Source organism: Natator depressus, chromosome 1 (genome assembly GCF_965152275.1).
Source record: "Natator depressus isolate rNatDep1 chromosome 1, rNatDep2.hap1, whole genome shotgun sequence".
NCBI lineage: Eukaryota > Metazoa > Chordata > Testudines > Cheloniidae > Natator > Natator depressus.
In genome coordinates this window covers 136,317,781-136,338,961 of record NC_134234.1, presented here as the reverse complement: position 1 = coordinate 136,338,961, position 21,181 = coordinate 136,317,781, and the positions used below count along the sequence as shown (strand labels likewise).

Genomic DNA, 21,181 nt, shown 5'->3' with positions numbered 1-21,181 from the left:
CCATGAGAGGAAGGATGGCCCAGTGGTGAGTGCACAGACTTGAGACACCTGGGTTCAATTCCCTGCTCCAAAACAGACTTTGTGTGTGACCCTGGCCTGCCACTGTCTCTCTCTGTTCCCTGCCTGTAAACTGGGGATAATAGCACGGCCTGACCTCATTGGAGTCTACATTAAAGATTGTAAGGTGCTCAGGTGTGAAAATGGGAGACATATAAATACCAGAGAGAGAGAGAGAGAGACTACAAAAAGGTAATGGTGACAGAGTGTTTGCTATTAAAACTTACAAGTGTGACATCCTTCCCCAAGGTCAGTCCACTGGGCCATATTGCCTTTTTACCTTGCTATTAAAGGCCGCATGCTCAGCCCTGGCAGGGAGCGTCTGCCTTGCACTGTTCCTGAGAGCTCTTTCTAGACAATTCAGGAATAGTGGTAATGATAAATTCCTATGTGGAATCATACGTCAGTCCGGATCCAAGGAAGGTGGTTGTAACACCGGACGTTGAGTGAGCGGGGTGGGATGTGAAGCTAGGAAAAATATAGCACAGGGATTTCTCAGGACTCTGACAGAGATGCAGAGGAATGCTAAAGGAGGAAAGAAGGTCAGGCAGGCCAACTCAGTGGCAGCCCACTGTGCTATTAGGTAGGACATCAGGGTTCAGATTCTGGTCCTGGTCTCGCATTTCCAGACCATTAAAGAGCTGGAAGTGCTGCAGAAGGTGGCACTTTCAACCCGCGAGGGAAGAGCAACAGTAGTCTCCTCTGACTGATTGGCAAGCAGTGTTGATGGTCTCTGAAAGGCTTCCCAGTATGTTCAGACCTTCTTACGTAGAAGTATGATAGTCTATGTAAGTGACATGAAGCTTCAGCAGAAGAAAAATTTAGGAATATATTGACTTCATGACTGGACAATTAAAAAGAAAAGAATTTATTTTTATCAGGAACTTACCAATTTAAATGCTCCAAAAAGTTCTCAAACACAAGCTAATGGATAGTGTTTTACAATCACTCTTAGAGGCTCATCTAAGGCAACAGTTCAGCCAATACTTTGTATACTAAATGTCTGAACGTAAGAAGTTAAATAACTGATCAGGACAAAGAAAGCTATGTCTGAGTTCCTCTCATGCGTGAGGAGACAGCATTAAATGCTCTAGAAGCATTCAAAACACAAGAATCATCATTTAAACTCATTTCAATCGACACCACAGCCCTTTGCATTTAGGTTTCACATTTTCTTATATATGCCACTCACCCTAAAGGTACAACGTAGCCACTCTTTCAAGAGAGAGTCTGGAAACAAAGCAGTAGGTTTCATCTATAAAGACGAACTAGATCCTTCGCCAGTGGTGAAAAACAACCGATTGCATCAAGCCTTGTAACTGTGATATTCAAGGTGTTCCTTACCTTCAGTTGCTGCTGGAGTTCGCTATTCAACCTGGCTAGCACTGCATTGGCTTCTTTGTTTTTACGAATAGCAGTCTGAATAGCCCTCTTCTGCTTGGAAGACTGTCTGCTGGAGATAAATACAAAACATTTCAGTAAAAAGAGCCTCAACAGTGACTGTCCCCAGGAGACCAGACATTCCCTTTATGTACTTGTGTACTGAACCTTGATCAAAAGAAAAAGATACCAATTTACAAGAAAAGGTAGTAAATAAGTGTTGATGACTGAATCAGATGGGTGATTCAAAAGCAAAATGGTCTCATTTGTTAATCTGAACCATCAACCTATTTTAGGCCCATTTCAACTATTTTATTTTCAATATACTTCTATTTACTGCAATATCCTTGCCAGTATTGTTTTCAAACACTTAATGGGGTTTAAAATCTCACTAATGCCTAATGGAAAATGTACTGAACATTCTATTTAGAAACAATTTTACTTATTTTTAGTATCTTTTAATTATTTATTATTAAGGACATCTGCATGAAAATAAAATCTTTGCTTTTTCAAGAATTTAGCTGCTTCTGCTGTTTTTTTCTACACTTGAAATACTTATCTTCCATTTTTATACCAGTCATTTCCACCACATCTGATTGTGATGTCACACACAGAAATGGAACTTCAGATAGATGAATTATGGACATTATTCGTCTGCCGATGACTTTTAAAGAAACAAAGATTTGTTTAAATGCAAATGTTGCTAGTAATAACAAAACAACAAGGAAAGGGAAATATGATAAATATAGGTTAGATAAGCAGAACTGTTTCTAAATAGACATTTTAAAGTTGTACATGAGGCATAAGCAGCTCTTTAATGACAACATACTCTAAGACAGATGCATATTTAAACAGAGCACATAGTGGCAAGCAGTTGGAAAAAGCCCAAGTTAGCTCTTTCTCTGAACAGAGTGGACAGCTGTGATTTTTGCAATAGAACCTGTGCCTGTTTCTTATAATAGGTGGTCCTTTTGCTATTGTTTTTCACCTTTCCACCAACCTGTTTATCTACATTTTTCCCTCTAATCAATCTTTATAATAAAATGTAAAAAGAAAAGAAAAGAAATCAAAGTGTACACGTATCACTATGTGGTCATTTAAATGTTCTGGAGAAAATACAAACATCTGCATCAGATAGGGCTGATTAGGGATGTTAGCAGGTGTTGCAATTTTCCTTGGGCCCCCTATATAACTGGGGCTCCAAAAGCATGTGCTAGCATTCTCAGGCCATCTCAGGAGCACTATTTTCTCTTTTAATCTTCCAGGTTATGTACCACTAGGGATGTAAATATTGTTTAAAAAGTTAACCAGTTAAACAATTAAAATTATATTGTTTAACTGAGGCAGCCGGGGCTGGAGTCCCTCCGGGTGCAGGGCCACCAGGGCTGGGGCTGCTCTGGCCGTCAAGCAGAGGATTAATGGTTAAGGTTGGTTAACAGTAAACCTAATGCTTACTGGTTAACCTTTTACATCCCTATGTAGCACAGATTCAGGCCCTCAACAGCTTGATTGTATACTTACTGTGAAGAACTGATTGGATGACTCAGCTGGCCTGGTTTTGGCTCAGACTACCTGGTCCAGAATCATAGGGTTAGAAGGGATCAAGGGTCATCTAATCTACTCTCCTGCCAAGATGCAGAATTTGTTGTGTCTAACCATCAAGACAGATGGCTAGCCAGCCTTCTTTTGAAAACCTCCAGTGAAGGAGCTTCCACAACATCCCTAGACAATCTGTTGATGAGACATGGAGGATTTGGGCTAAGCACAACCTTGGTTTTTGCATACAACTTCAGCTGCAGGAGATGTGCAAACCCAAAGAAAGATTCAACTGCACTCACCTTGCATATGAATCCTGGGATAAAATAAATTAGACTGAATACAGCCCTTTTCCCACCCCATCACTTGTGCCTGCATTCCTGTTATTGGACTTGTTATTGGAGTCACTAAGACTCTCTGGTCTCGGTGATTTCAATATCTATGCTTTCAATATGCACACTGGTAATAGCTGTAGCATGCTGACTCTAGATCCCATAGCCATCATGGCAATCTAAGATTATCTCAAGTGGTTTGTGGCTCAACTCACACTGGTGTGATACTCTTTTCTTTGGGATGGATCTAGAAATAAGCGTTAAACATGTACTGTAATCATTTTCTGATCAACATCTCCCCTAGGCTGAGGGCAAAGCCTTTCTTGACTCCTGTCAGCTTGGTCGACTTGTTTCTACAGTTCATGCTCCAAAACTGTTGGACCCAATGAGGTTCCAGAAGAGATGGGGGAAGTATTGCTTTTCAGTGTTTAGGCCTCTCTTTGATGGAGTGGAACATTACAACTCTCTATTGCTCAACATCAGTGAAGACACTTGGACACCTTCTACCCTCAAGTTAAGTCGTAGCAAAGGCGGTGTCTTAGAATCCTTGGGACTGAAGAGAAGCGCTTAGTCTGACCAGTTGTGTCAGAGAATTTTGGCACTCCTACACTATGGCTGAAGTGGTGGTGAAACCAGTGTTGCTCTCCTCAGCCACAGCATTTGCAAACACCTGACCAGTGGGGTTGTTCAGTGTTGTGAATGCCTAGGTAACTGAGACTGTGTTGAAGTTTAGTTCCTTGCTGTGGAGAACCGTCATTATGATGACAAGATTGAAGGGATTTGGAGCCGTTCCCCGCATGCTCATCTCCTGGTTGGTTAACAAGCCACAACTGCCAGAATGAGTGAGCACAACTTCAGCAGCGTTATGCAGGCTTCAAACACCTGCTAACAGGGTCAGCACAAGATCCCTGCCACCTTGTTACAGGGGGTAGTTGAGTGGTAGCTTTTGTGATGTAGACACATATTTGTTGACTGAAACCATCAAGTGCATTTCAAAGAGGCCATTGTTCAGCTATCACATGTTAACAATTTTTGGTCACTACTGACTTGGCCTGCATTTGAACTGGCAATCAAGAGTTGAGGTCTGTATCTCATTACCAATGCCCTGAGTCATTCAATCATTAAATATGAGAATGAGGCAAAAAAAACCAAACACAGTCAAGTCATAGCTCATGATGCAGGTTGGTGTAGTTTTTAGGTGTGTGTTTTACTTTTGGGCAGGAAGATGGGGTTTGGCTGCAGGCAAAGAAGAGGTCACACTGCTAGTGGGAGTAAGCTCCTGGTTTTCCAACATCTGATTTTCGGAGCGGAATTTCCTACGGATTGGTTTGGATGGTGGCTGAGTAAGCAGAATCTCCTTTGGAGGACAAAAAAACAAAGATTAAGTTAGTCCTTAAATAAGTCAGCGTCCAAAGACATGCTAAAATGATGACATGGTGAAAGAAAAGACTATGATGAGTGAATGCTTTTGACACACAAACTGCTGAAGTATGGCCTAAGGTTTGTGCTGTTTCAATTTTAATTAAATTCAGTAATAACCTGCTTTTTAAAAACTGCAATCTGTCGTTTTAATATTAATTTTCTATATTTGCAGGTTGGCTATTTTTGTTGGTGTGTCTTGCTCTCCCTCCCTTCAATTGTCTTGCATGAACGACTTCTGTCTTATCTTAATTTGGACTGTATGCTGTTCAGGGCATACACGCATGTGTACATGCATAGGTGTACATGTAGCATACTGGGGCTTCTGGACATTACCAGAATATAATAATTAAAAAACTATGCTCTGTGTAATATGAGGATTTTGCCTGCATACGCTGCCATCATGATCAACACAGGACATTTCCCAGGAGCGACCAATATCGACTGCCAGTTAAGGATTATAAAGTGTCTACCCATTATATGGCCTCATCTCATTCCCATAGAATCTGAGTGCCTCACAAACATATGAATTTATCCTCATGACACCTCTGAGAGGTAGAGAACTACCACCAACCTCACAGTACAGCTGAGGTACAGTGTCTGAGAGAGACTGATTTGCCCAAGGTCACACAGAAAATCTGTGGTACAGCTAGGAATTGAACCAGATCTCCTGCGTCCCAGGCAAATGCCTCAAACACAAGACAGGCTTCCTCTGTCCTACGATGTCAGTCCCAGAAATACTTTCCCTTTTAGAGGCAGCTCGGAAACTGGCTTACAAAGACGTACATGTAAACTATCATTGCAGAATGAGTGCACGTAAGGCTAGTGATTTGTCATGGAGAAGTACATGAAAAAACGTGGGCAGGCTCAGGTAGAAAACACAAAATACATTATTTTTTAATAAAAAATGCCAGAAGTGCTTTCATTATTTTAATTAAAATATCCTCTATTTTGCCCAAAACTTTACCACCACTGCAGTATCAGGCTGTTATTAATAATAATGTATTATTATAATAAAGCTTAGCTTTCATAGCACATTTCATCTGTAGATCTCAAAGTGCTTTAACAAAGAGAGGCCAGTAGTATCATCATCCTCATTTCACAAAGCAAGAAGCTGAGGCACAAAACAGTAAAGTGACTTGCCAAAGGTTACATAGTGAAATAGTGGCAGAGCCAGAACTAGAACCCAGCTTTCATTATACGATCTAGTGGTGTATTCACTGGACCAGGCTACCTTCCTTTCTATGTCTTAGGAACCAATTAATACAATACAAATAAATTAAACAAAGTAATACATCTTTAAATGACCCAGTGAAGTGCCCAAAAGGCTGCAATATGTAATCTGAGTCAGCAGAGGGCTATTGTGGGTGTTTTGCAATAAAAAGTAATTTAAGGCCAGGAAGAGAGTTAGCGTTATGAGGAGGTAGAATCTCTAACATTCCAAAATCCCACAGGGTTCCATGACTACTTTAAAAATATTTAAAAGAACCAACCCAAAAAAAAAAACAAACCCCCAAAACAAACAAACAAAAAACCAAGATCTGTTGCACACAACCCAACATGGAAAGCCACTTGCCTTAAATATGTGGAATACCACACTCAAAATAATCATATGGCAAAATATAATTAATATATTTGCTTACTGCTTTTAAAAAAAATGTATACCCAGGCTGAGAGAGATTACATCTACGTACCAGATTTTCACAAGATATTTGTTGCTAAAAACAGCAGACATTTTCAGACTATACACTGTTCTGCTTGTTTTCACAATGGAGATGTAGTGTTTGTTAATTAAAGTGAGTGAATGAGGTCCTTACATAAGTTGCTGGTTTAATAGTCTTAGTGGCAGAGTCCCCCACTTACACAGAGAATGGCTGCAGTGTGAGTCATTGCAATGTAAGCTCCCCTACCCTGTCTCATCAGCATGCCCAAATCTAGAAAGGGTAGGACCGCCACTTGGGGCAGAGGATAGTTCAGCCTCTATCCTTATTCAGTCCTGGGCCTCCTATGTGGCTGCCAATAGTGATGCTGGTTTTATGAATGTGGACACCAGGCTGCTAGAATGTGAAATGAGACCAAGAGCTCATTTCCAGGACTTCGCTGAACAGCCATCAAATGGTAATACCTGTCCGTCACTATTGCTGGCGTGAGCTGGATTTCCACCACTGACCTTTAGGAGAAAGGCTCAGAATCTCATTTCCAAAACTCAGTCCTCTGGTTTGTTTTTTTTTAAATAATTGAATAGTATCTATGTTTACTATTTAATTGAATAGGGTAGCAGAAGAGTATAACTATTGTATGGTTACAGATCTGGAGTAAGATTGTGCTTTGTGGCCTCACGCTTGGCAAGGTTGAATAACTCTCTCTGAAAATGTCATGCGAGACAACTAGGGAACTTGTGTGTGATTTCTACATGCTTGAATGGGTGAGAGCTGGGGAAATGCAAAATACACAATCTCTCTTTATGTTAGTATGGCAAAAAACAGCCAAACCTGGAGGTCAAAAAGCCCCATTTTCATGAGTGCTATTTGAGGGGCTGGTACATTGCTAAAGCCAGACAAACAGAAAACACAGAGAACCTTACTTGGCAGGATGATAGGGAAGTCAGTCCTTTTGAGAACAAAAGAAATTTGAGTTGCACAAACTGACCTGAAAGCAGTTCTACATCCTGTAGTTTGTTTTGGGCTGAGACAATACCACTAGTGCTAACTGAACTTGGAAACTAACCTATGAGACGATTGTTGGTTAAAGACAGACACACTGAGCCTGCCAGAAGATGCCAGGCAGAGAAGCTGTTAGCATCTGGTTAAAAACGCAGTTGGGTTAAGACATCTTAAAATGTGAGCTTTGTCGTCAGTGTGAGTTAGACGGACTTTTCAGCTAAGAATCCTAAACAACATCCCATAATTGTAATTCAGCTTCTCGCCCTCCTAGTGACTAGGGGGAAGAATCTCAGGGGTCTCTCTCTAACTGCTGGTTCTCTTTATTGTGTTTTTCTAATAAATTTGCCTTCACTTAAAAACTATCAGCATGTAGTTTGGGGAAACTGTTGTGCTGGTTTGGAGAGAGATGAGCACTGCTGGTTGTTCTAGGAGAAAGGAAGCTGTCTTCTGAGCAGTAGTCACTGGTGCTCAGTGCAAGTCATACATTTGTTAGTGCCAGAGTCCCTTACTCAGTACATTTGTCCCTTCCTCAATAAAAAAGCAACACTCAAAGGGAGTTCAAAGGAAGGGTGTGTGTGTGGAGAGAGGATGTGGGGGAACCTGAGTGAAGCATCAGGAAGATGCACATGGGAGAGGGTCCAACCCCATAAAAAAATTGGGGAATGAGGAAGAAAATTAAAGAGAGATTCACTCCCTGGTAAATTCTGGAAGAGCAGCTGTAAGTTCCTGTATTTTAGGAGATGATGACATTTCGAAACAAGCGTTTTATGCTCTAGAAGTCAGCTTTTTTATATGGAATGCTCTGCTATAAAAAACTTCCTAATGACAAGTTAAGTTCTATTGATAAAAGAGTTCCTGAACCAGACAAGTCAACGCACCATAACCACTGGGCTCTCCTCAAACTTACAGTTCCCAGAGGCTCACTTTGCCCTGCTGCCCCCCTACTCCCATCCGAAACTCTCGCCGTCTGTGCCTTGCCGGGGGAAGAAGGGCTGAAGTTCTGCAGAACAACTTTGATAGATAGTCCGGCCTCCTCTTTCATTGGATCGAGGAGGCGGCTCTTCAGGCCACTGCTGCAGATCTCCTGCAAGCCTGTGCCCTGGGCATACACTCCAGGAAGCTGGGGTGGGGATAGTGGCTATTTAAGGCTGCCAGTTTCAGGTGCCCAGCATCACGTGGTCAGCTCTATAGTGGGCTGGGCTGGCTATAGCTATGCTCTCTCTGGCTTCTTCTCTGCAAAGCTGTCTCTGGTGGCTAAAGGTCATATGGGTGACTGAACAGCAGGAGCAGCTGCAGCATATGGCACAGGAGCTACCAGCCAAACAAACAGGTCGTGGTGCTCATTTGGGGAAGAAACATCACTGGGCAGGGAGGGGCAGGGAGTACAGAAGGAAATCAGAAGAAAGCCCACTTTATCACCTGTGGGGGTGTTTTAACAGTTCCCTCTCCCACCAGACATCACCCAAACTCTCCCGACTCTCCTACAGGCCACCTGTGCAGACTCTCACCTCCACCCAGGCATCGTCACATCCCTTTCTCATGGGCAGAGCAGGTCCATCCCTTTCAAGAACACCCCTCTGTGGCAGCACCTGGCACCACACTGTGCCGCACATCAGTACTAAATAGACACTACGGAATGTCTGCGCTGCATTAGTACCTGGTGGAGTATCATTGGAGATCTTAGGTCTCTAACTGCTAATTAACAACTGCCCCTGCTACTGATCTTAGATGGAAAGGACAGAAGTGGCATCCAGACAAAGCAAGGGCACAAAGGGGTATTACCCCAAAAGGCACTAGGAGGAAAATGACATAAGCTGGTCCTTTGGAGTTACAGCATATTTAGTTATAGCATATCTATTTTATATGCCTGCAAGCATATAAAACCTGTAATTCATGTTTTAAACAAATTCCTGAAATTCTATGCATATTATAGAAGAGATCCTGAGCTCTAATAAACTGGTGTACTTATGTTGGATCCTTAATATCAGATTTTTAAAATGTTTCATGTTGGAAGGGCTGGAAGGAAATGAGGACCAGACACCATTGATCTCTTCTCCCCACTTTTTTAAGGGCCCGTGTGTTTATACTGTAAACAAATGGCAAGTTGTTTTTCTTAATGCACATGTACTGACGTGTGGATTGAAAACTTTCTTAATGATTTATCTGAGCTGATGGTGGATGTCACATGAGTCCAATTCCCCTTGGTGTCCTGACCTCCAGAAAAAGTAAACATGTAAAAATGTAATCCTAAACCTCAGTTTAATTGCTTTAAAACTTAAAACAACTAAGGTCAGTTGATGAAGGCAAAAAGATAAAGGCAGATCATCAACAACAGCTTTAGACATATTGGCCTTACCTTTCTCGTTGGGCTGCTTTCTTCTGTCTGTGATGGGGCTCTATTCATCTGAGGATGTAATTCAATCTCAGATACTTGTTCTGTCTGTAACAACAAATCAGTCACCACTACACCCAGAAAATGTCTAGCAATCATGTACAATAAAGACAATGAAAGCAAACACTAGACACAAAAGGAAAGTTACTTTAGCAATTTAACTCTGAGGGGGAAAGTTATGGTGACAGCTAAGTGAATGACACACGTCTTTTGTATATTTTTAATTAAACCATTTTCCCCCTTTATTGTGATAAGAAAACAAGAGAAAACTTTTTGTGAAAAGCTAGAAATGGTAACTTCTCTGAACATAAAGGGCCTGCTACCCAGGAGTCTTTTCTAGGGTTTGGTTCCTACAATATAGCACACAGAGCTCTTCCATTATGAGAAAAGAAAAGCCACAGCAACAACTACCAAGGTCGGGGTGCAAACTGTCACTGGATCCTGAAGACTCCAGTTGAAAAACTGAATAGTAATATGAACATATAATGAGATCAAATGATATTCAGTGGGAGGGAGGGGTTTACAGGGGAGCCCCTGACTGTGGGTGGTAAGGCCTAGAACAAGAAAATGGGAACTACTGCAAAAATTGTGATGATGTCACTTTATATACAAGGTACAGAAGGAGACAAATCTACCACCTTCCTGCCCTAATCCAGCTCCAAACAGAAAATAATTGCAACAGTCAAAGCACTTCCAAGGAAAAGTCCTTAAATGTATCAGGCTAGGCTAAAAATTAAAACCGGGGGTTACTGTACTCCAGCACGCTCACTTCTCCAAAACAGTTAGTTTCTGTGAGGTTAAATTTAAAGGGTTAAGTCCTGGCTCCTCAGGCGTCAATGGCAAAACTCCCACTAACTTCAGTGGGGCCAGGATTTCACCTAAAGCCTCATACCAATAATTTATCAAGCACGGAATAACCTATTCTGCTATTGCTGACAGACTCTTGCTGAGAGACTTTGGAAGCAATAACAGTCCCTGCATTATCACGATCTAGTGCAGTCAAAGTTACTTCAATGCCTCTGGTTCAGCACAACCCATAAATCAAACAATGTCAGAATTATATATAGATTATAAAGTATTTAAAGAGGGACTTTATCATACCACTTCTACTCCCTTCACAACAGAAGCACGATGGAAGCTCTGTCAGGTTTGCTAGTGCTTTACAACTGTAAGGGGTAGAACTAATGCTAGGAGAGGGATTTGTGATCTTCCTTTAAATGCATATGTAATTCCTCAAGACAGAAGGGAAAATAAATGCCATGGCTGACAAGATTTCCCTTTTCCTCCTTCAAGTATGGTACATTTGAACAGCAAAGCAATGCTAAAAAGAATTTGCCAGGGGGCTAATATTTGGTACTACCATTTTGACTCAGAAAACCTTCCAGGTATTGCTAGGCTGAGATTATAACTGAAGGCTCCTGACATACAGAGGAATGAAAGGGGGAAAGACCACTCTTTGCTGAATCACTGAAATCAAGGATTTAATTATTTTTTTTTAATACAACATGTCTCTTTGTTATCCAGTGAAACAAACAATAGATTCCCTACTTTCCAGAACCATTTCTTATGTAACTGAAAGAAATTCAGAACCAAAACACAGGCTTCAGTGGCTTGGCAACAGCATATCGGGCAGGCACTCCAGGCATATAAATTCTAATGAATGATCTTGGGACAGCAGAGCTCAAATGCATCACGGAAGCAATGAATTTGGACACTGGGGGAATGAAAATCTCCGCCCTCACCCACATTCCTTTGATAAAGGGTTGATTCACAGAGAAAAACCAATGATGATGGCCCCAGAGGGAACCATGTGGTATGTCCTCCTGCTCAGAAGAAATGTACAGAAGGGGACCACATGTAACTGAGTGAGAAAGGAAGCAGGAAAACAGAGTAAAAGATGCTCGGAGGATCATTTGAGATGGAAGGAAGAGATAACCAGAGAAGCACCATTTGGCTCTGTCTACTGATTAGATTTTGGCAGGTGCAAAAAGGATCATACTTCAGCTGCAAAGCTACAGAGCTTTACTCTCCTCATCCCCCTGCCACTGGCTGCCTTCAAATACGAACACACACACACACAGAGGTTGGGATCTGCAAAAGTGCTCAGCTCCCATTGAAGTCAATGGTTAAACTCTCACAGAAGTTAATAATGGGAGCAGAGTTAGACTTCCTTTGAGCATCGCAACCTACAACTAAACTGATCCAAACAGAAAGACCTCACAGCAGAACAATGTTACTTAAAATAAAATTTGTAAAAGGAAAGAAAAAAGTACAAGGTTTGGACACCATCAGATGCAGATATCAAATCAAGTGTTGATGCCAATACTAAAGGATAAGATTTCAGGACGTCCTGCCGATCTGATGCCACAGCATTTTTTATGTTTATTGGTTATTTGAGTGCCTTGGGCATAGGGCACCCATTAAAACAACAGCTTCAGTGATTGCAGGGCTACATTTCTATTGTACTATTCGCTGCTGTCAAAAGCCATCGGTGTGGTACCGCCCTGCCTATTCATTTTTGATCATGAGGATCATACCCCAGTGTGGAATGCGGATCTGACAATATAACTGGGCACGACTAACTAGAGAGGTCAGATGGTTAAATACACAGATTTTATAAAAGAAAGGAATCAGTTCTGGTACAGGAGCTGATGTAAAATGAATACAAACCACTGGCTGTCATGTCCTTAAAGTGCCACCTAGTGGCATTTAGAACAGGTCATTACTGTGTTTCTCAGAACACAGGACGCACAAGAGATGCATGCATATTCACTGGCTTGGGACTGATCTGGTGGTTCTGAATTCATTCACAAGGCAGGCAGATAACAGGCTACACTGGAGACAGCGTGTATGAACTCTTCTGAACTTTCCATTTCCTCTTATAAAAAGGAAGCCTAGTCTATACCTAAATGTTTTCCTAACGTAGCTACATTAGGCGTATGAAAAAAAATCAGCCCCCTAACCAACATAGCTATGCCAGCAAAAGCCCTAGGATAGAAGCAGTTATACCAGTAATAAAGTCCTTTTACCAGTATTGCTTATTTTGTTCGGGCAACTGGTATAAGCTATAGCAGCAAAAGCATTCCCCCTCACTGGTCCCACTCAGATTTTAAAGGAATAGTCGTACAGCCAACGGGTGTGTTACTTTTTCATGCCTCTGTTGGGGATTTCTCCTTTGAGGAAGATCCAGAGAAGAGGTACCAGTCAGGAGGGTCTGGGCAACACCAGAGACACAATATACCTCAGGGGATTCATGGGATTTAGGAGCCAGACTTCTTTCCTCATGGAGGGGCAATCTCTCTCTCCCCAGTAAAAGAATGCAGGATACTCCGCAAGAAGCAGCTACAGGTATTCGTCCATGGGCATGACCTGGTCTACAGCTATTTCAGAAACGGTGTGCCATTTATAATGGCAACTTTTTTCTTTTGGCAGGGGATTTTCCCCCCATTCATTTCAGTGCCTTCACCTTTGGGCCCTACATACCAGCACCTGTCCCGCTTCCTGTGGGCTGAGTGCAAGTTGCTCCAGAATATGCCACAACACCACTCTGAGCAGCTGCTACAGAGCATGGGGAGAAGGTGATCACTGACGAGCAATGTGAGGTGTGCTCCCTCTATTCTATTCCATTCTAGCTCTTTTATCAAGCTCATCAGGAAATACCTGGGCACCCCTCCTTCTTCATTCAGGAGCTGAGCAACACGCTGTGATTTTACAACTCTATGGTATGAGGAATTCTTCCTTCATGCTAAAGACTTCACTCTTTTACTGTGGAATCTGAAAGTCTTCAGCATGTAAGCACCACCATACAACTTAAATGCAAGGCCTTGTCTACACATGAAAGAAGCATCACTTTAACTACATTGGTATACACCCCCGCCCTCTGACCACCTCCCCGAACTCCCCTGCCCTCTGTCCAACACCCCCCTGTTCCCTGCCCCTTACCATGTTGCCTGGAGCAGCGGTGGCTGGCGGCGCTACAGCTGCACCGCCACGCAGCACAGAGCACCGGGTCAGGCCGGGCCCTGCAACGGCGCTGCCCCAGGAGCTCGCAGCCCCACGGCCCAGAGCACTGTGCCAGCGGCGCAGTGAGCGGAGGCTGCACGGGAAGGGGGACAGCAGGGGAGGGGCCAGTGGCGAGCCTCCTGGGCCAGGAGCTCAGGGGCCGGGCAGGAGGGTCCCACGGGCCATAGTTTGCCCACCTCTGAGTTAGACGGATAGATAAGCTATACTTGTATAAGGCATCTTTAGACTGTTATAATTGCGTCCACACAAGGGGTTGTACCAGTATAGCTATTTTGGTTTAAAAAAAAAATCACATCCCTAACTGACACAGTTATAGTGGTACAAAACCTGTGTGTATACCAGGCCTAAGCTATACTGTTTTGGGAAAGAGCAATAAAAGACTGAATAAAAGACTAACAGCACCGTACTCTTCTATTTCAAAATTCTTCAGAAGCCTCACTGCTCACACAGACCAATGTACAGCAGTTCATATTCCAAAGAGATATTCCTCCTATGTTCCTCAGCTGCACATCATATTCATATTTTCTGGGGATACTCTTACCCTCCAAGCAGGGGTTTAAATCTGACTAAGAAGCTTCCATTCTACAGGAATGTACTAGCAAGGCTCAGATCTCAATCTCCTACTGAGCGATCATACTTGTAGCTCAGCAGCTAATAATAAGTTTTCCCTAATGGACAGAGAAGAGGACAGTGTCAAGGCCCCTGCTTTTTATTCAGAAATTCACTGCCTCATTCTGTGACCCTGGGCCAGTCAGCCATAACCTCTCTATTGTTATCAGTAACAACATCTATCTGATGGGTTGTTGAAAGGCTTGCTTAATTGTTTAGTACTTTGAAGTCCTCAGATGGCAGGTTTAGATAAATGCAAAAATTACATTATTTTACATTTCATTTTTGTTTTTAGGTTCCGGTCCTCACTCCTCAAGCAAAGCAGGATTATACACAGATTCCACTCTCACTTTGCTAGAAGGAAGTGCATGATTGACCTTCCAAAGCAAAATAGATAACACACTTCATATTTCAGTTATATTGAAACATTTCTGCTGGAGAGAAATACATATGGAGGGCCTGATCTTGCCAACACTTACAGGAGTGCTGGAACAATTTGTATAGTGAGTGTGCTGAGAGCTATTGAACCAAACTATAAACCCTGTATATGATGGAAACCACTTCAAGCCAGGGGGTGTGGCAGCACCCCTCGTTCCAGCACCTATTAACACTTATGCACAAGAGTAACTTTGCACATATTAACAGGTTTCAGAGCAACAGCCATGTTAGTCTGTATTCGCAAAAAGAAAAGGAGTACTTGTGGCACCTTAGAGACTAACCAATTTATTTGAGCATAAGCTTTCGTGAGTTACAGCTCACTTATGCTCAAATAAATTGGTTAGTCTCTAAGGTGCCACAAGTACTCCTTTTCTTTTTGCACATATTAGTAGCCCAACTGAAGTCAACAGGACTATTCAAGTGAAAAAAGCTACCCATATGTGCAAAAGTGTTCACAGGATCACCAGATGCTTATCACCTGTAGTGCCACTTCTTTAATTTACAAAGAGGGGAGTGCAGAAGAGCTTATCTGTAAGGTGAAGTGGACTATTAAACATGCATTACACTCTATCGGATACTAATTATACCCTTCTGTCAATTATAAGTAGGTTAATTTTGAGGGACAGCTTTTTCTCCTTTCTATATGTTTACATTTTTGTGTTTCAAATCAATTTTTCTGTTTAAAGGCTATTTCCAAAAAACCCAAGCCTTCTCCCTTCAGTTTCGGTGACCCTGGTATATATCACATTGAACTGTCAATTCTTTCTACAGCTTGTTACAAAAACTGTAAGCGATAAGGCAGAAATAAAACCGATAGGGATGCAAATGCAACAAGTTGCCAAGATCTTACAGTGCTGACGGCTTTCTCAGCACTGTGCAATCCTGAAATTTTGAAAAGCGCTTTTTTAAAAAAGCTATCTGAGAGTTAGTGATAAGGTTTGGGGAAAAGGCAGTAAATATACACAAAGTTGCCACAATGTTCAACCCAACTGCAATAATGCATGGGACCCAGATGGAAACATTAACAATCTGCTTTAATACTCCACTTTCACAGAACCATATTAATGTAAGCTGGAAGGGGGCATTTGCGCTCTGTTAGAGACACTGGCATATGATTCTCATTTTTTAAAAACTTCAGCAAAATACAAAATTGGGGGGTTTTTTTTGTTTTTTTTTTTAATAATTTAAGATATTTGTCTCCCTATGGTAACCACTTTAGAAAAGGTTTCACTGCATTTGTCACTGAACCCCAAAATAACTTATTAGATGTGCTGGTCACTATCATTTTAAACCCTTTTTATTTTTTTTGGTCTGGCTATTCTGGATCTAAGATATAATTTTCCCTGATAGAGGAGGATAATCCACTTGTATTGTATTCAAAGTGACAGATGGCAGAATATTTCATACTACAGACGATTTATAGTTTTATTATAGTCACAGTCTTCTTTAGCATCTAACACATTGATTATACACCACATGTTAATCCACAGCACATAGGGTGGACTATATCAATCCTTTAAAAACAATTACTTTTTTGTCATACAATGTTTGTATATACAGGCTAAAAAGGGGTTTACCGTGACTTAATAATGTAAGAAAAGATTGGCTCTACCTGTACCACTCTGTATGCAGGTACTAGGTTGCCATAACCTCAATACATGACTTCCTTTTGATTTCTAAAACAAAATTGTACCCGTCTAGAGCTCTAGATGTCCTGCCAGCACTTACAATCACATTCACAAATGTCAGCAAGGTTCAACATAAAAAAGCACACCAATTAGCCTAATGTTTAAACAAAAATACAGCCACAATAGAATAACAGAAACAAATCAACATATTCTGTCCCATTCACTCAATACCTTTACTTTCCCTGAATGCCTGAGCAAACAGATAGGTCATGCTAGGTGCCCTAAAGGTCAGCAGACTTGGACTATTTGGAACCAAAGGGGTGGGAGGAGAGAATTCCACATTCAAGGGACCCTCACAGAGATTATCCTGTTGACAGCTCTTTTTTAAATTCTGGTAATATTAAAATGGAATGAATTTTTTTATTCATCACACATGAAGGGGCCTGGTTCCAAAGACCATTACATTCAGCAGAATGACTCTTATTGATTTCAATGGTAATTGGATAGTTGATTAATAATTATTTAGACTCTGATTCAAGGATAGGGTTAGATAGCAGATATCATTGCTAACATTTAAAAAAGGAATAGTGTGAAAACTTTAAGGCATTATCCAGTACCAGATTACATTTTCAGATCTAAACAGAAAAACAGTTGTAAAAATAATAATGTCTCAGTTTTCAAATGAAATAATTGCAAATCTTTTTTTTTTTTTTTTTAAACTGACTGTTCCTGACAAGCTTTTTGGTCAGGATTCATTTTTGCACTACAACAGCTAATGTTATCACAGCTACTGAGAAAAGATCTACACTGATTTAGGGTTTGTGATGTTATGAGCAGTTCCAACAGATACATGGCATCCTGATCTCAGCAGTAAAATTAGAAAGAAATATCTTTTCAACTATTTTGCTTTTAAAAATTACAAATACAAGATTGTGAGCTCTCTTTGTCTATGTCGGGGTGGGCAAACTATGGCCCAGGGGCCACATCCGGCCCTCCAGACATTTTAATCTGTCTCTCGAGCTCCCACTGGGGAGCAGAGTCCAGAGCTTACCCCACTCCAGCCGGGGAGTGGGGGTGGGGGCTTGTCCCGCTCTGCACAGCTCCTGGAAGCAGCAGCATGTCCCTCCTCCAGTTCCTATGCATAGGGGCAGCCGGGGGCTCCGCCTGCCACCCCCGCAGCTCCCATTGGCTGGGAACCACGGCCAATGGGAGCTGAAGGGGTGGCGTCTACGGACAGGACAGCGCGTAGAACTGCCTGGCTGCGCCTCCATGTAGGAGCCAGAGGGGGGACATGCCACTGCTTAGAATCATAGACTTTAAGGTCAGAAGAGACCATTATGATAGTCTAGTCTGACCTCCTGCACTACGCAGGCCACAGAATCTCACCCACCCACTCCTGTAACAAACCTCTAACCTATGTCTGAGCTATTGAAGTCCTCAAATCGTGGTTTAAAAGACTTCAAGGTGCAGAGAATCCTCCAGCAAGTGACCCGTGCCCCACGCTGCAGGGGAAGGCAAAAACCCCCCAGGGCCTCTGCCAGTCTGCCCTGGAGGAAAATTCCTTCCCGACCCCAGCTTCTGGGAGCTGCTTGAGGTAAGCGCTGCCCAGAGCCTGCACCTCTGACCCCCTCCTGTGCCCCAACGCCCTGACCCCCTCCCACCCTCCAAATCCATCGGTCCCAGGCCGGAGCACCCTCCTGCACCCTCAACCCCTCATCCCCAGCCCCAGCCCCAGCCCAGAGCCTGCACCCCGAACCAGAGCCCTTACCCCCCCTTCACCCCAACCCCCAATTTTGTGAGTATTCATGGCCCACTATACATTTTCCATACCCAGATGTGGCCCTCAGGCCAAAAAGTTTGCCCACCCCCGGTCTATGTTGTACAGTCCCTGCTGAAATGGGGCCCCAATCTGATTGCGACCTTCAGGATCTGATTCAATACCCACTAAAAATAATAGAAAGACTCTCATTAACTTCCAGCAGCTTGGATCAGGCCCTTAGATGCTACTGGAAAACAACAATAATTTATACTTTCACAGCTAAATTGCGTAAACCTTACTTACACTGGTGAGAATATAGTTATATAATAATCAAATTAACCTCATTGAGTAAGTGCTTCCCAAGGTGAAGAAAGGCTACCAAACATTTATAAGGGTTGCACAATTTAACCTTCAGTCTACAGAATACCCTATTAGAAACTAAAGATTTTAATCTTTAAAGGCTCTGCAGCTCACCAGTCCTCCGGTGTTAATGACTTCTTAACCATTCTATTTATTTTAAAGAATTTGCCAGAAGTTGGGAATGGGCGACAGGGGATGGATCACTTGATGTTTACCTGTTCTGTTCATTCCCTATGAGCACCTGGCATTGGCCGCTGTCGGAAGACAGGATACTGGGTTAGATGGACCTTTGGTCTGACCCAGTATGGCCATTCTTACGTTCTTATTTGCTTTTGAGAGTGTATACTTTTTAATCAACGTCGAAATCACCAGTACAGACGTGAAAATAATAATCAAGTTTCCAAAAATAAATTACAGAAGAATCAGCATCAATTTACAAAACCAACAATCTTGTAAACCAGACTATTGGAGAGGAGGTTGGAATAATCAGTTTTTCAGCCAAAATATATAGTCCCCTCATTTTCCAAGTCTCCCCTCATGTAGTACATGCAGGACTTGAGATGTATAGTGATTTATGCAGTGGAAGATACCAGTATAATGCAATTTAAGTTAGGAGCACTAATTTAAAGTGTGATAAATGCTGCATTTATTTAGCTGACTCTGAATAAAACCCTGAACACCTATTTTCTGTTCAGTGTACCTCAATAATTCCTATTAACATTAATGTCCTAATAAATCCCCCAGACTATGCAACTGCTGAAGCCAGCTCCTGTAGACCCCAAAGCCAACTGTAATAAGGTATTATTTTGTTTTACATAAAAGAATATGGGTCCTAGCTAATCTTTGGGTGCATGTGCTCAGTTCAGTTCAAACAGAACCTCATTCATGTATGTTCAAAGTCAATTCCAGTTGTAAATATATATTGTTACAAACCAGCTATTTTGCTTAGTTGATTAATAATTTCATCCCTACTATCCATCATTATTAGCATGGATCCCTGCTGCCACTAAATAACATGTATTTTGTTTGTATACACTGGCCAGATTGTCTCCCTAACCTTCTGTTATTATTAACTGTTTGTATTATTGTTGCGCCTAAGAGCTCCAGTCCTGGACCTGGACATCATTGTACTTGGAACTGTACAAACACAGAACAAAGAGACAGTCCCAGGCCCAAAGAGCATAGAGCAGTAGGTACTGGACAGTCTAGTTAGACTGATTCCATCCCTCCTTAATTACTGATCCTTTGAGTTACCAGCTGTAGACACAAGAAGGAGGAAAATTTGCAAAACACGTTTATTCCTATATCTAAGAAAATAGTGCAGGAGGAGTATGTACAAAAACCACCACTGGATTTTATACAAGATAGCAGTGGAACGACATATACCCAATATTAGAAGGAAACACACTAGATCTGTAGATGGAAAATACTTCAAAATAATTTATTAGCCAAAACAGAAGACTAGCCTTTGTCTAAATCTACTTCTATTAAAAAGTCTTTCCAGCAAACTTTCACAGTGACTTGGGAAAACCTGGATTGCCTTTAAAAAATACAGAAACACAATATTAGTGAATGAAGGTAATGCAGCTGATGTAATATATTTGGATTTTAATAAAGCATTTGATACGGTGTTTCACAAAATCTTACAGGAAAAATTAATTCAAATTGGCTTACAGAGGAAAAAGGAGATGTGGATTGTAAACTGGATAAAGAGACCATAAACAATAGCTTAGATACCTCTCTATGCTACAGTATCTAAGCACTGATGAAAGGCAAATTTACTTATTGCAGTTACCACAGGAACACTGAGATTAATTTCATAGTATTAGGAAAATTTTTCGTGAAAACTATATTGAAACAGGGGTCCATTGTGTGAACTGGTACAGATGAGGATTTGGACTCAGTGCAGACTGTGACAACAGATAAGATCACAGAGGATATGGGTTACAGTAGTTCCTCTGGGAATGTCAAGAAGAAGTAAATGCATGGTTAATCAACCAAATCCTCAAGTTCTATAGATAGATGACAAGGATGCATGCACACCCACAAATGTATCTATGGGGCTACGAGTCCGGAGGAACAAACCCAGCTGCCATTTCCCTCATTATTGGCTCACCCGAAGACAACATTCCCAACTCCTTAGGCCCAGGAGAGGGCCTGGGAAACAGGGCCGGTTTAAGGCAATCCAGTGCCCTAAACGACAGCTCTGGGAAGCACCTCCAGAGCTCTGCCCCCCATGGCTCTGTGCCCAGCCACACCCCTCCCCATATGAAGTGATGATAACAGAAACCTCCTTCCCCTCCCAGGCAGCGACAGCGGTATGATGATCCTTTCTACACCACAGGAGAAGCAAGATGGGCCCCCCTGCCTCCTAAGAGGCAGGCGTGGCAGCTGACCCCCTGCCCCACCACTGATATTTACCCCAATAACCAGGATATATCTGCTTTGGTTGGTGGGCAAGGCCTGCTGCATTCTTCTCCTTCTGCTACATGCAGAGTCCTCTGCTGGGTTGGCCTTGTCGGGGGCACACAGAGCAGCAAGCCTTGGAGTCAACAGCCCATTTTGATGCATGGGACAATGCACAT

At 42.1% G+C, this 21,181-nt stretch overlaps 1 protein-coding gene across 7 annotated transcripts in view; it reads right to left on the bottom strand.

Moving 5' to 3' along the window:
- Positions 1–21,181, bottom strand: part of REPS2 (RALBP1 associated Eps domain containing 2) — a 177,493-nt gene that overhangs the window by 5,742 nt on the left and 150,570 nt on the right. For 5 of the 7 annotated variants that reach the window (XM_074967491.1, XM_074967473.1, XM_074967456.1 and 2 more), the window contains 3 exons: positions 9,744–9,827; positions 4,517–4,662; positions 1,402–1,510 (listed from right to left, as the gene is read on the bottom strand). In XM_074967491.1, the coding sequence (XP_074823592.1) occupies positions 1,402–1,510; positions 4,517–4,662; positions 9,744–9,827 (339 nt within the window). The remainder of the gene's footprint in view (positions 1–1,401; positions 1,511–4,516; positions 4,663–9,743; positions 9,828–21,181) is intronic. The other 2 variants (XM_074967465.1, XM_074967499.1) reach the window with 1 other exon arrangement.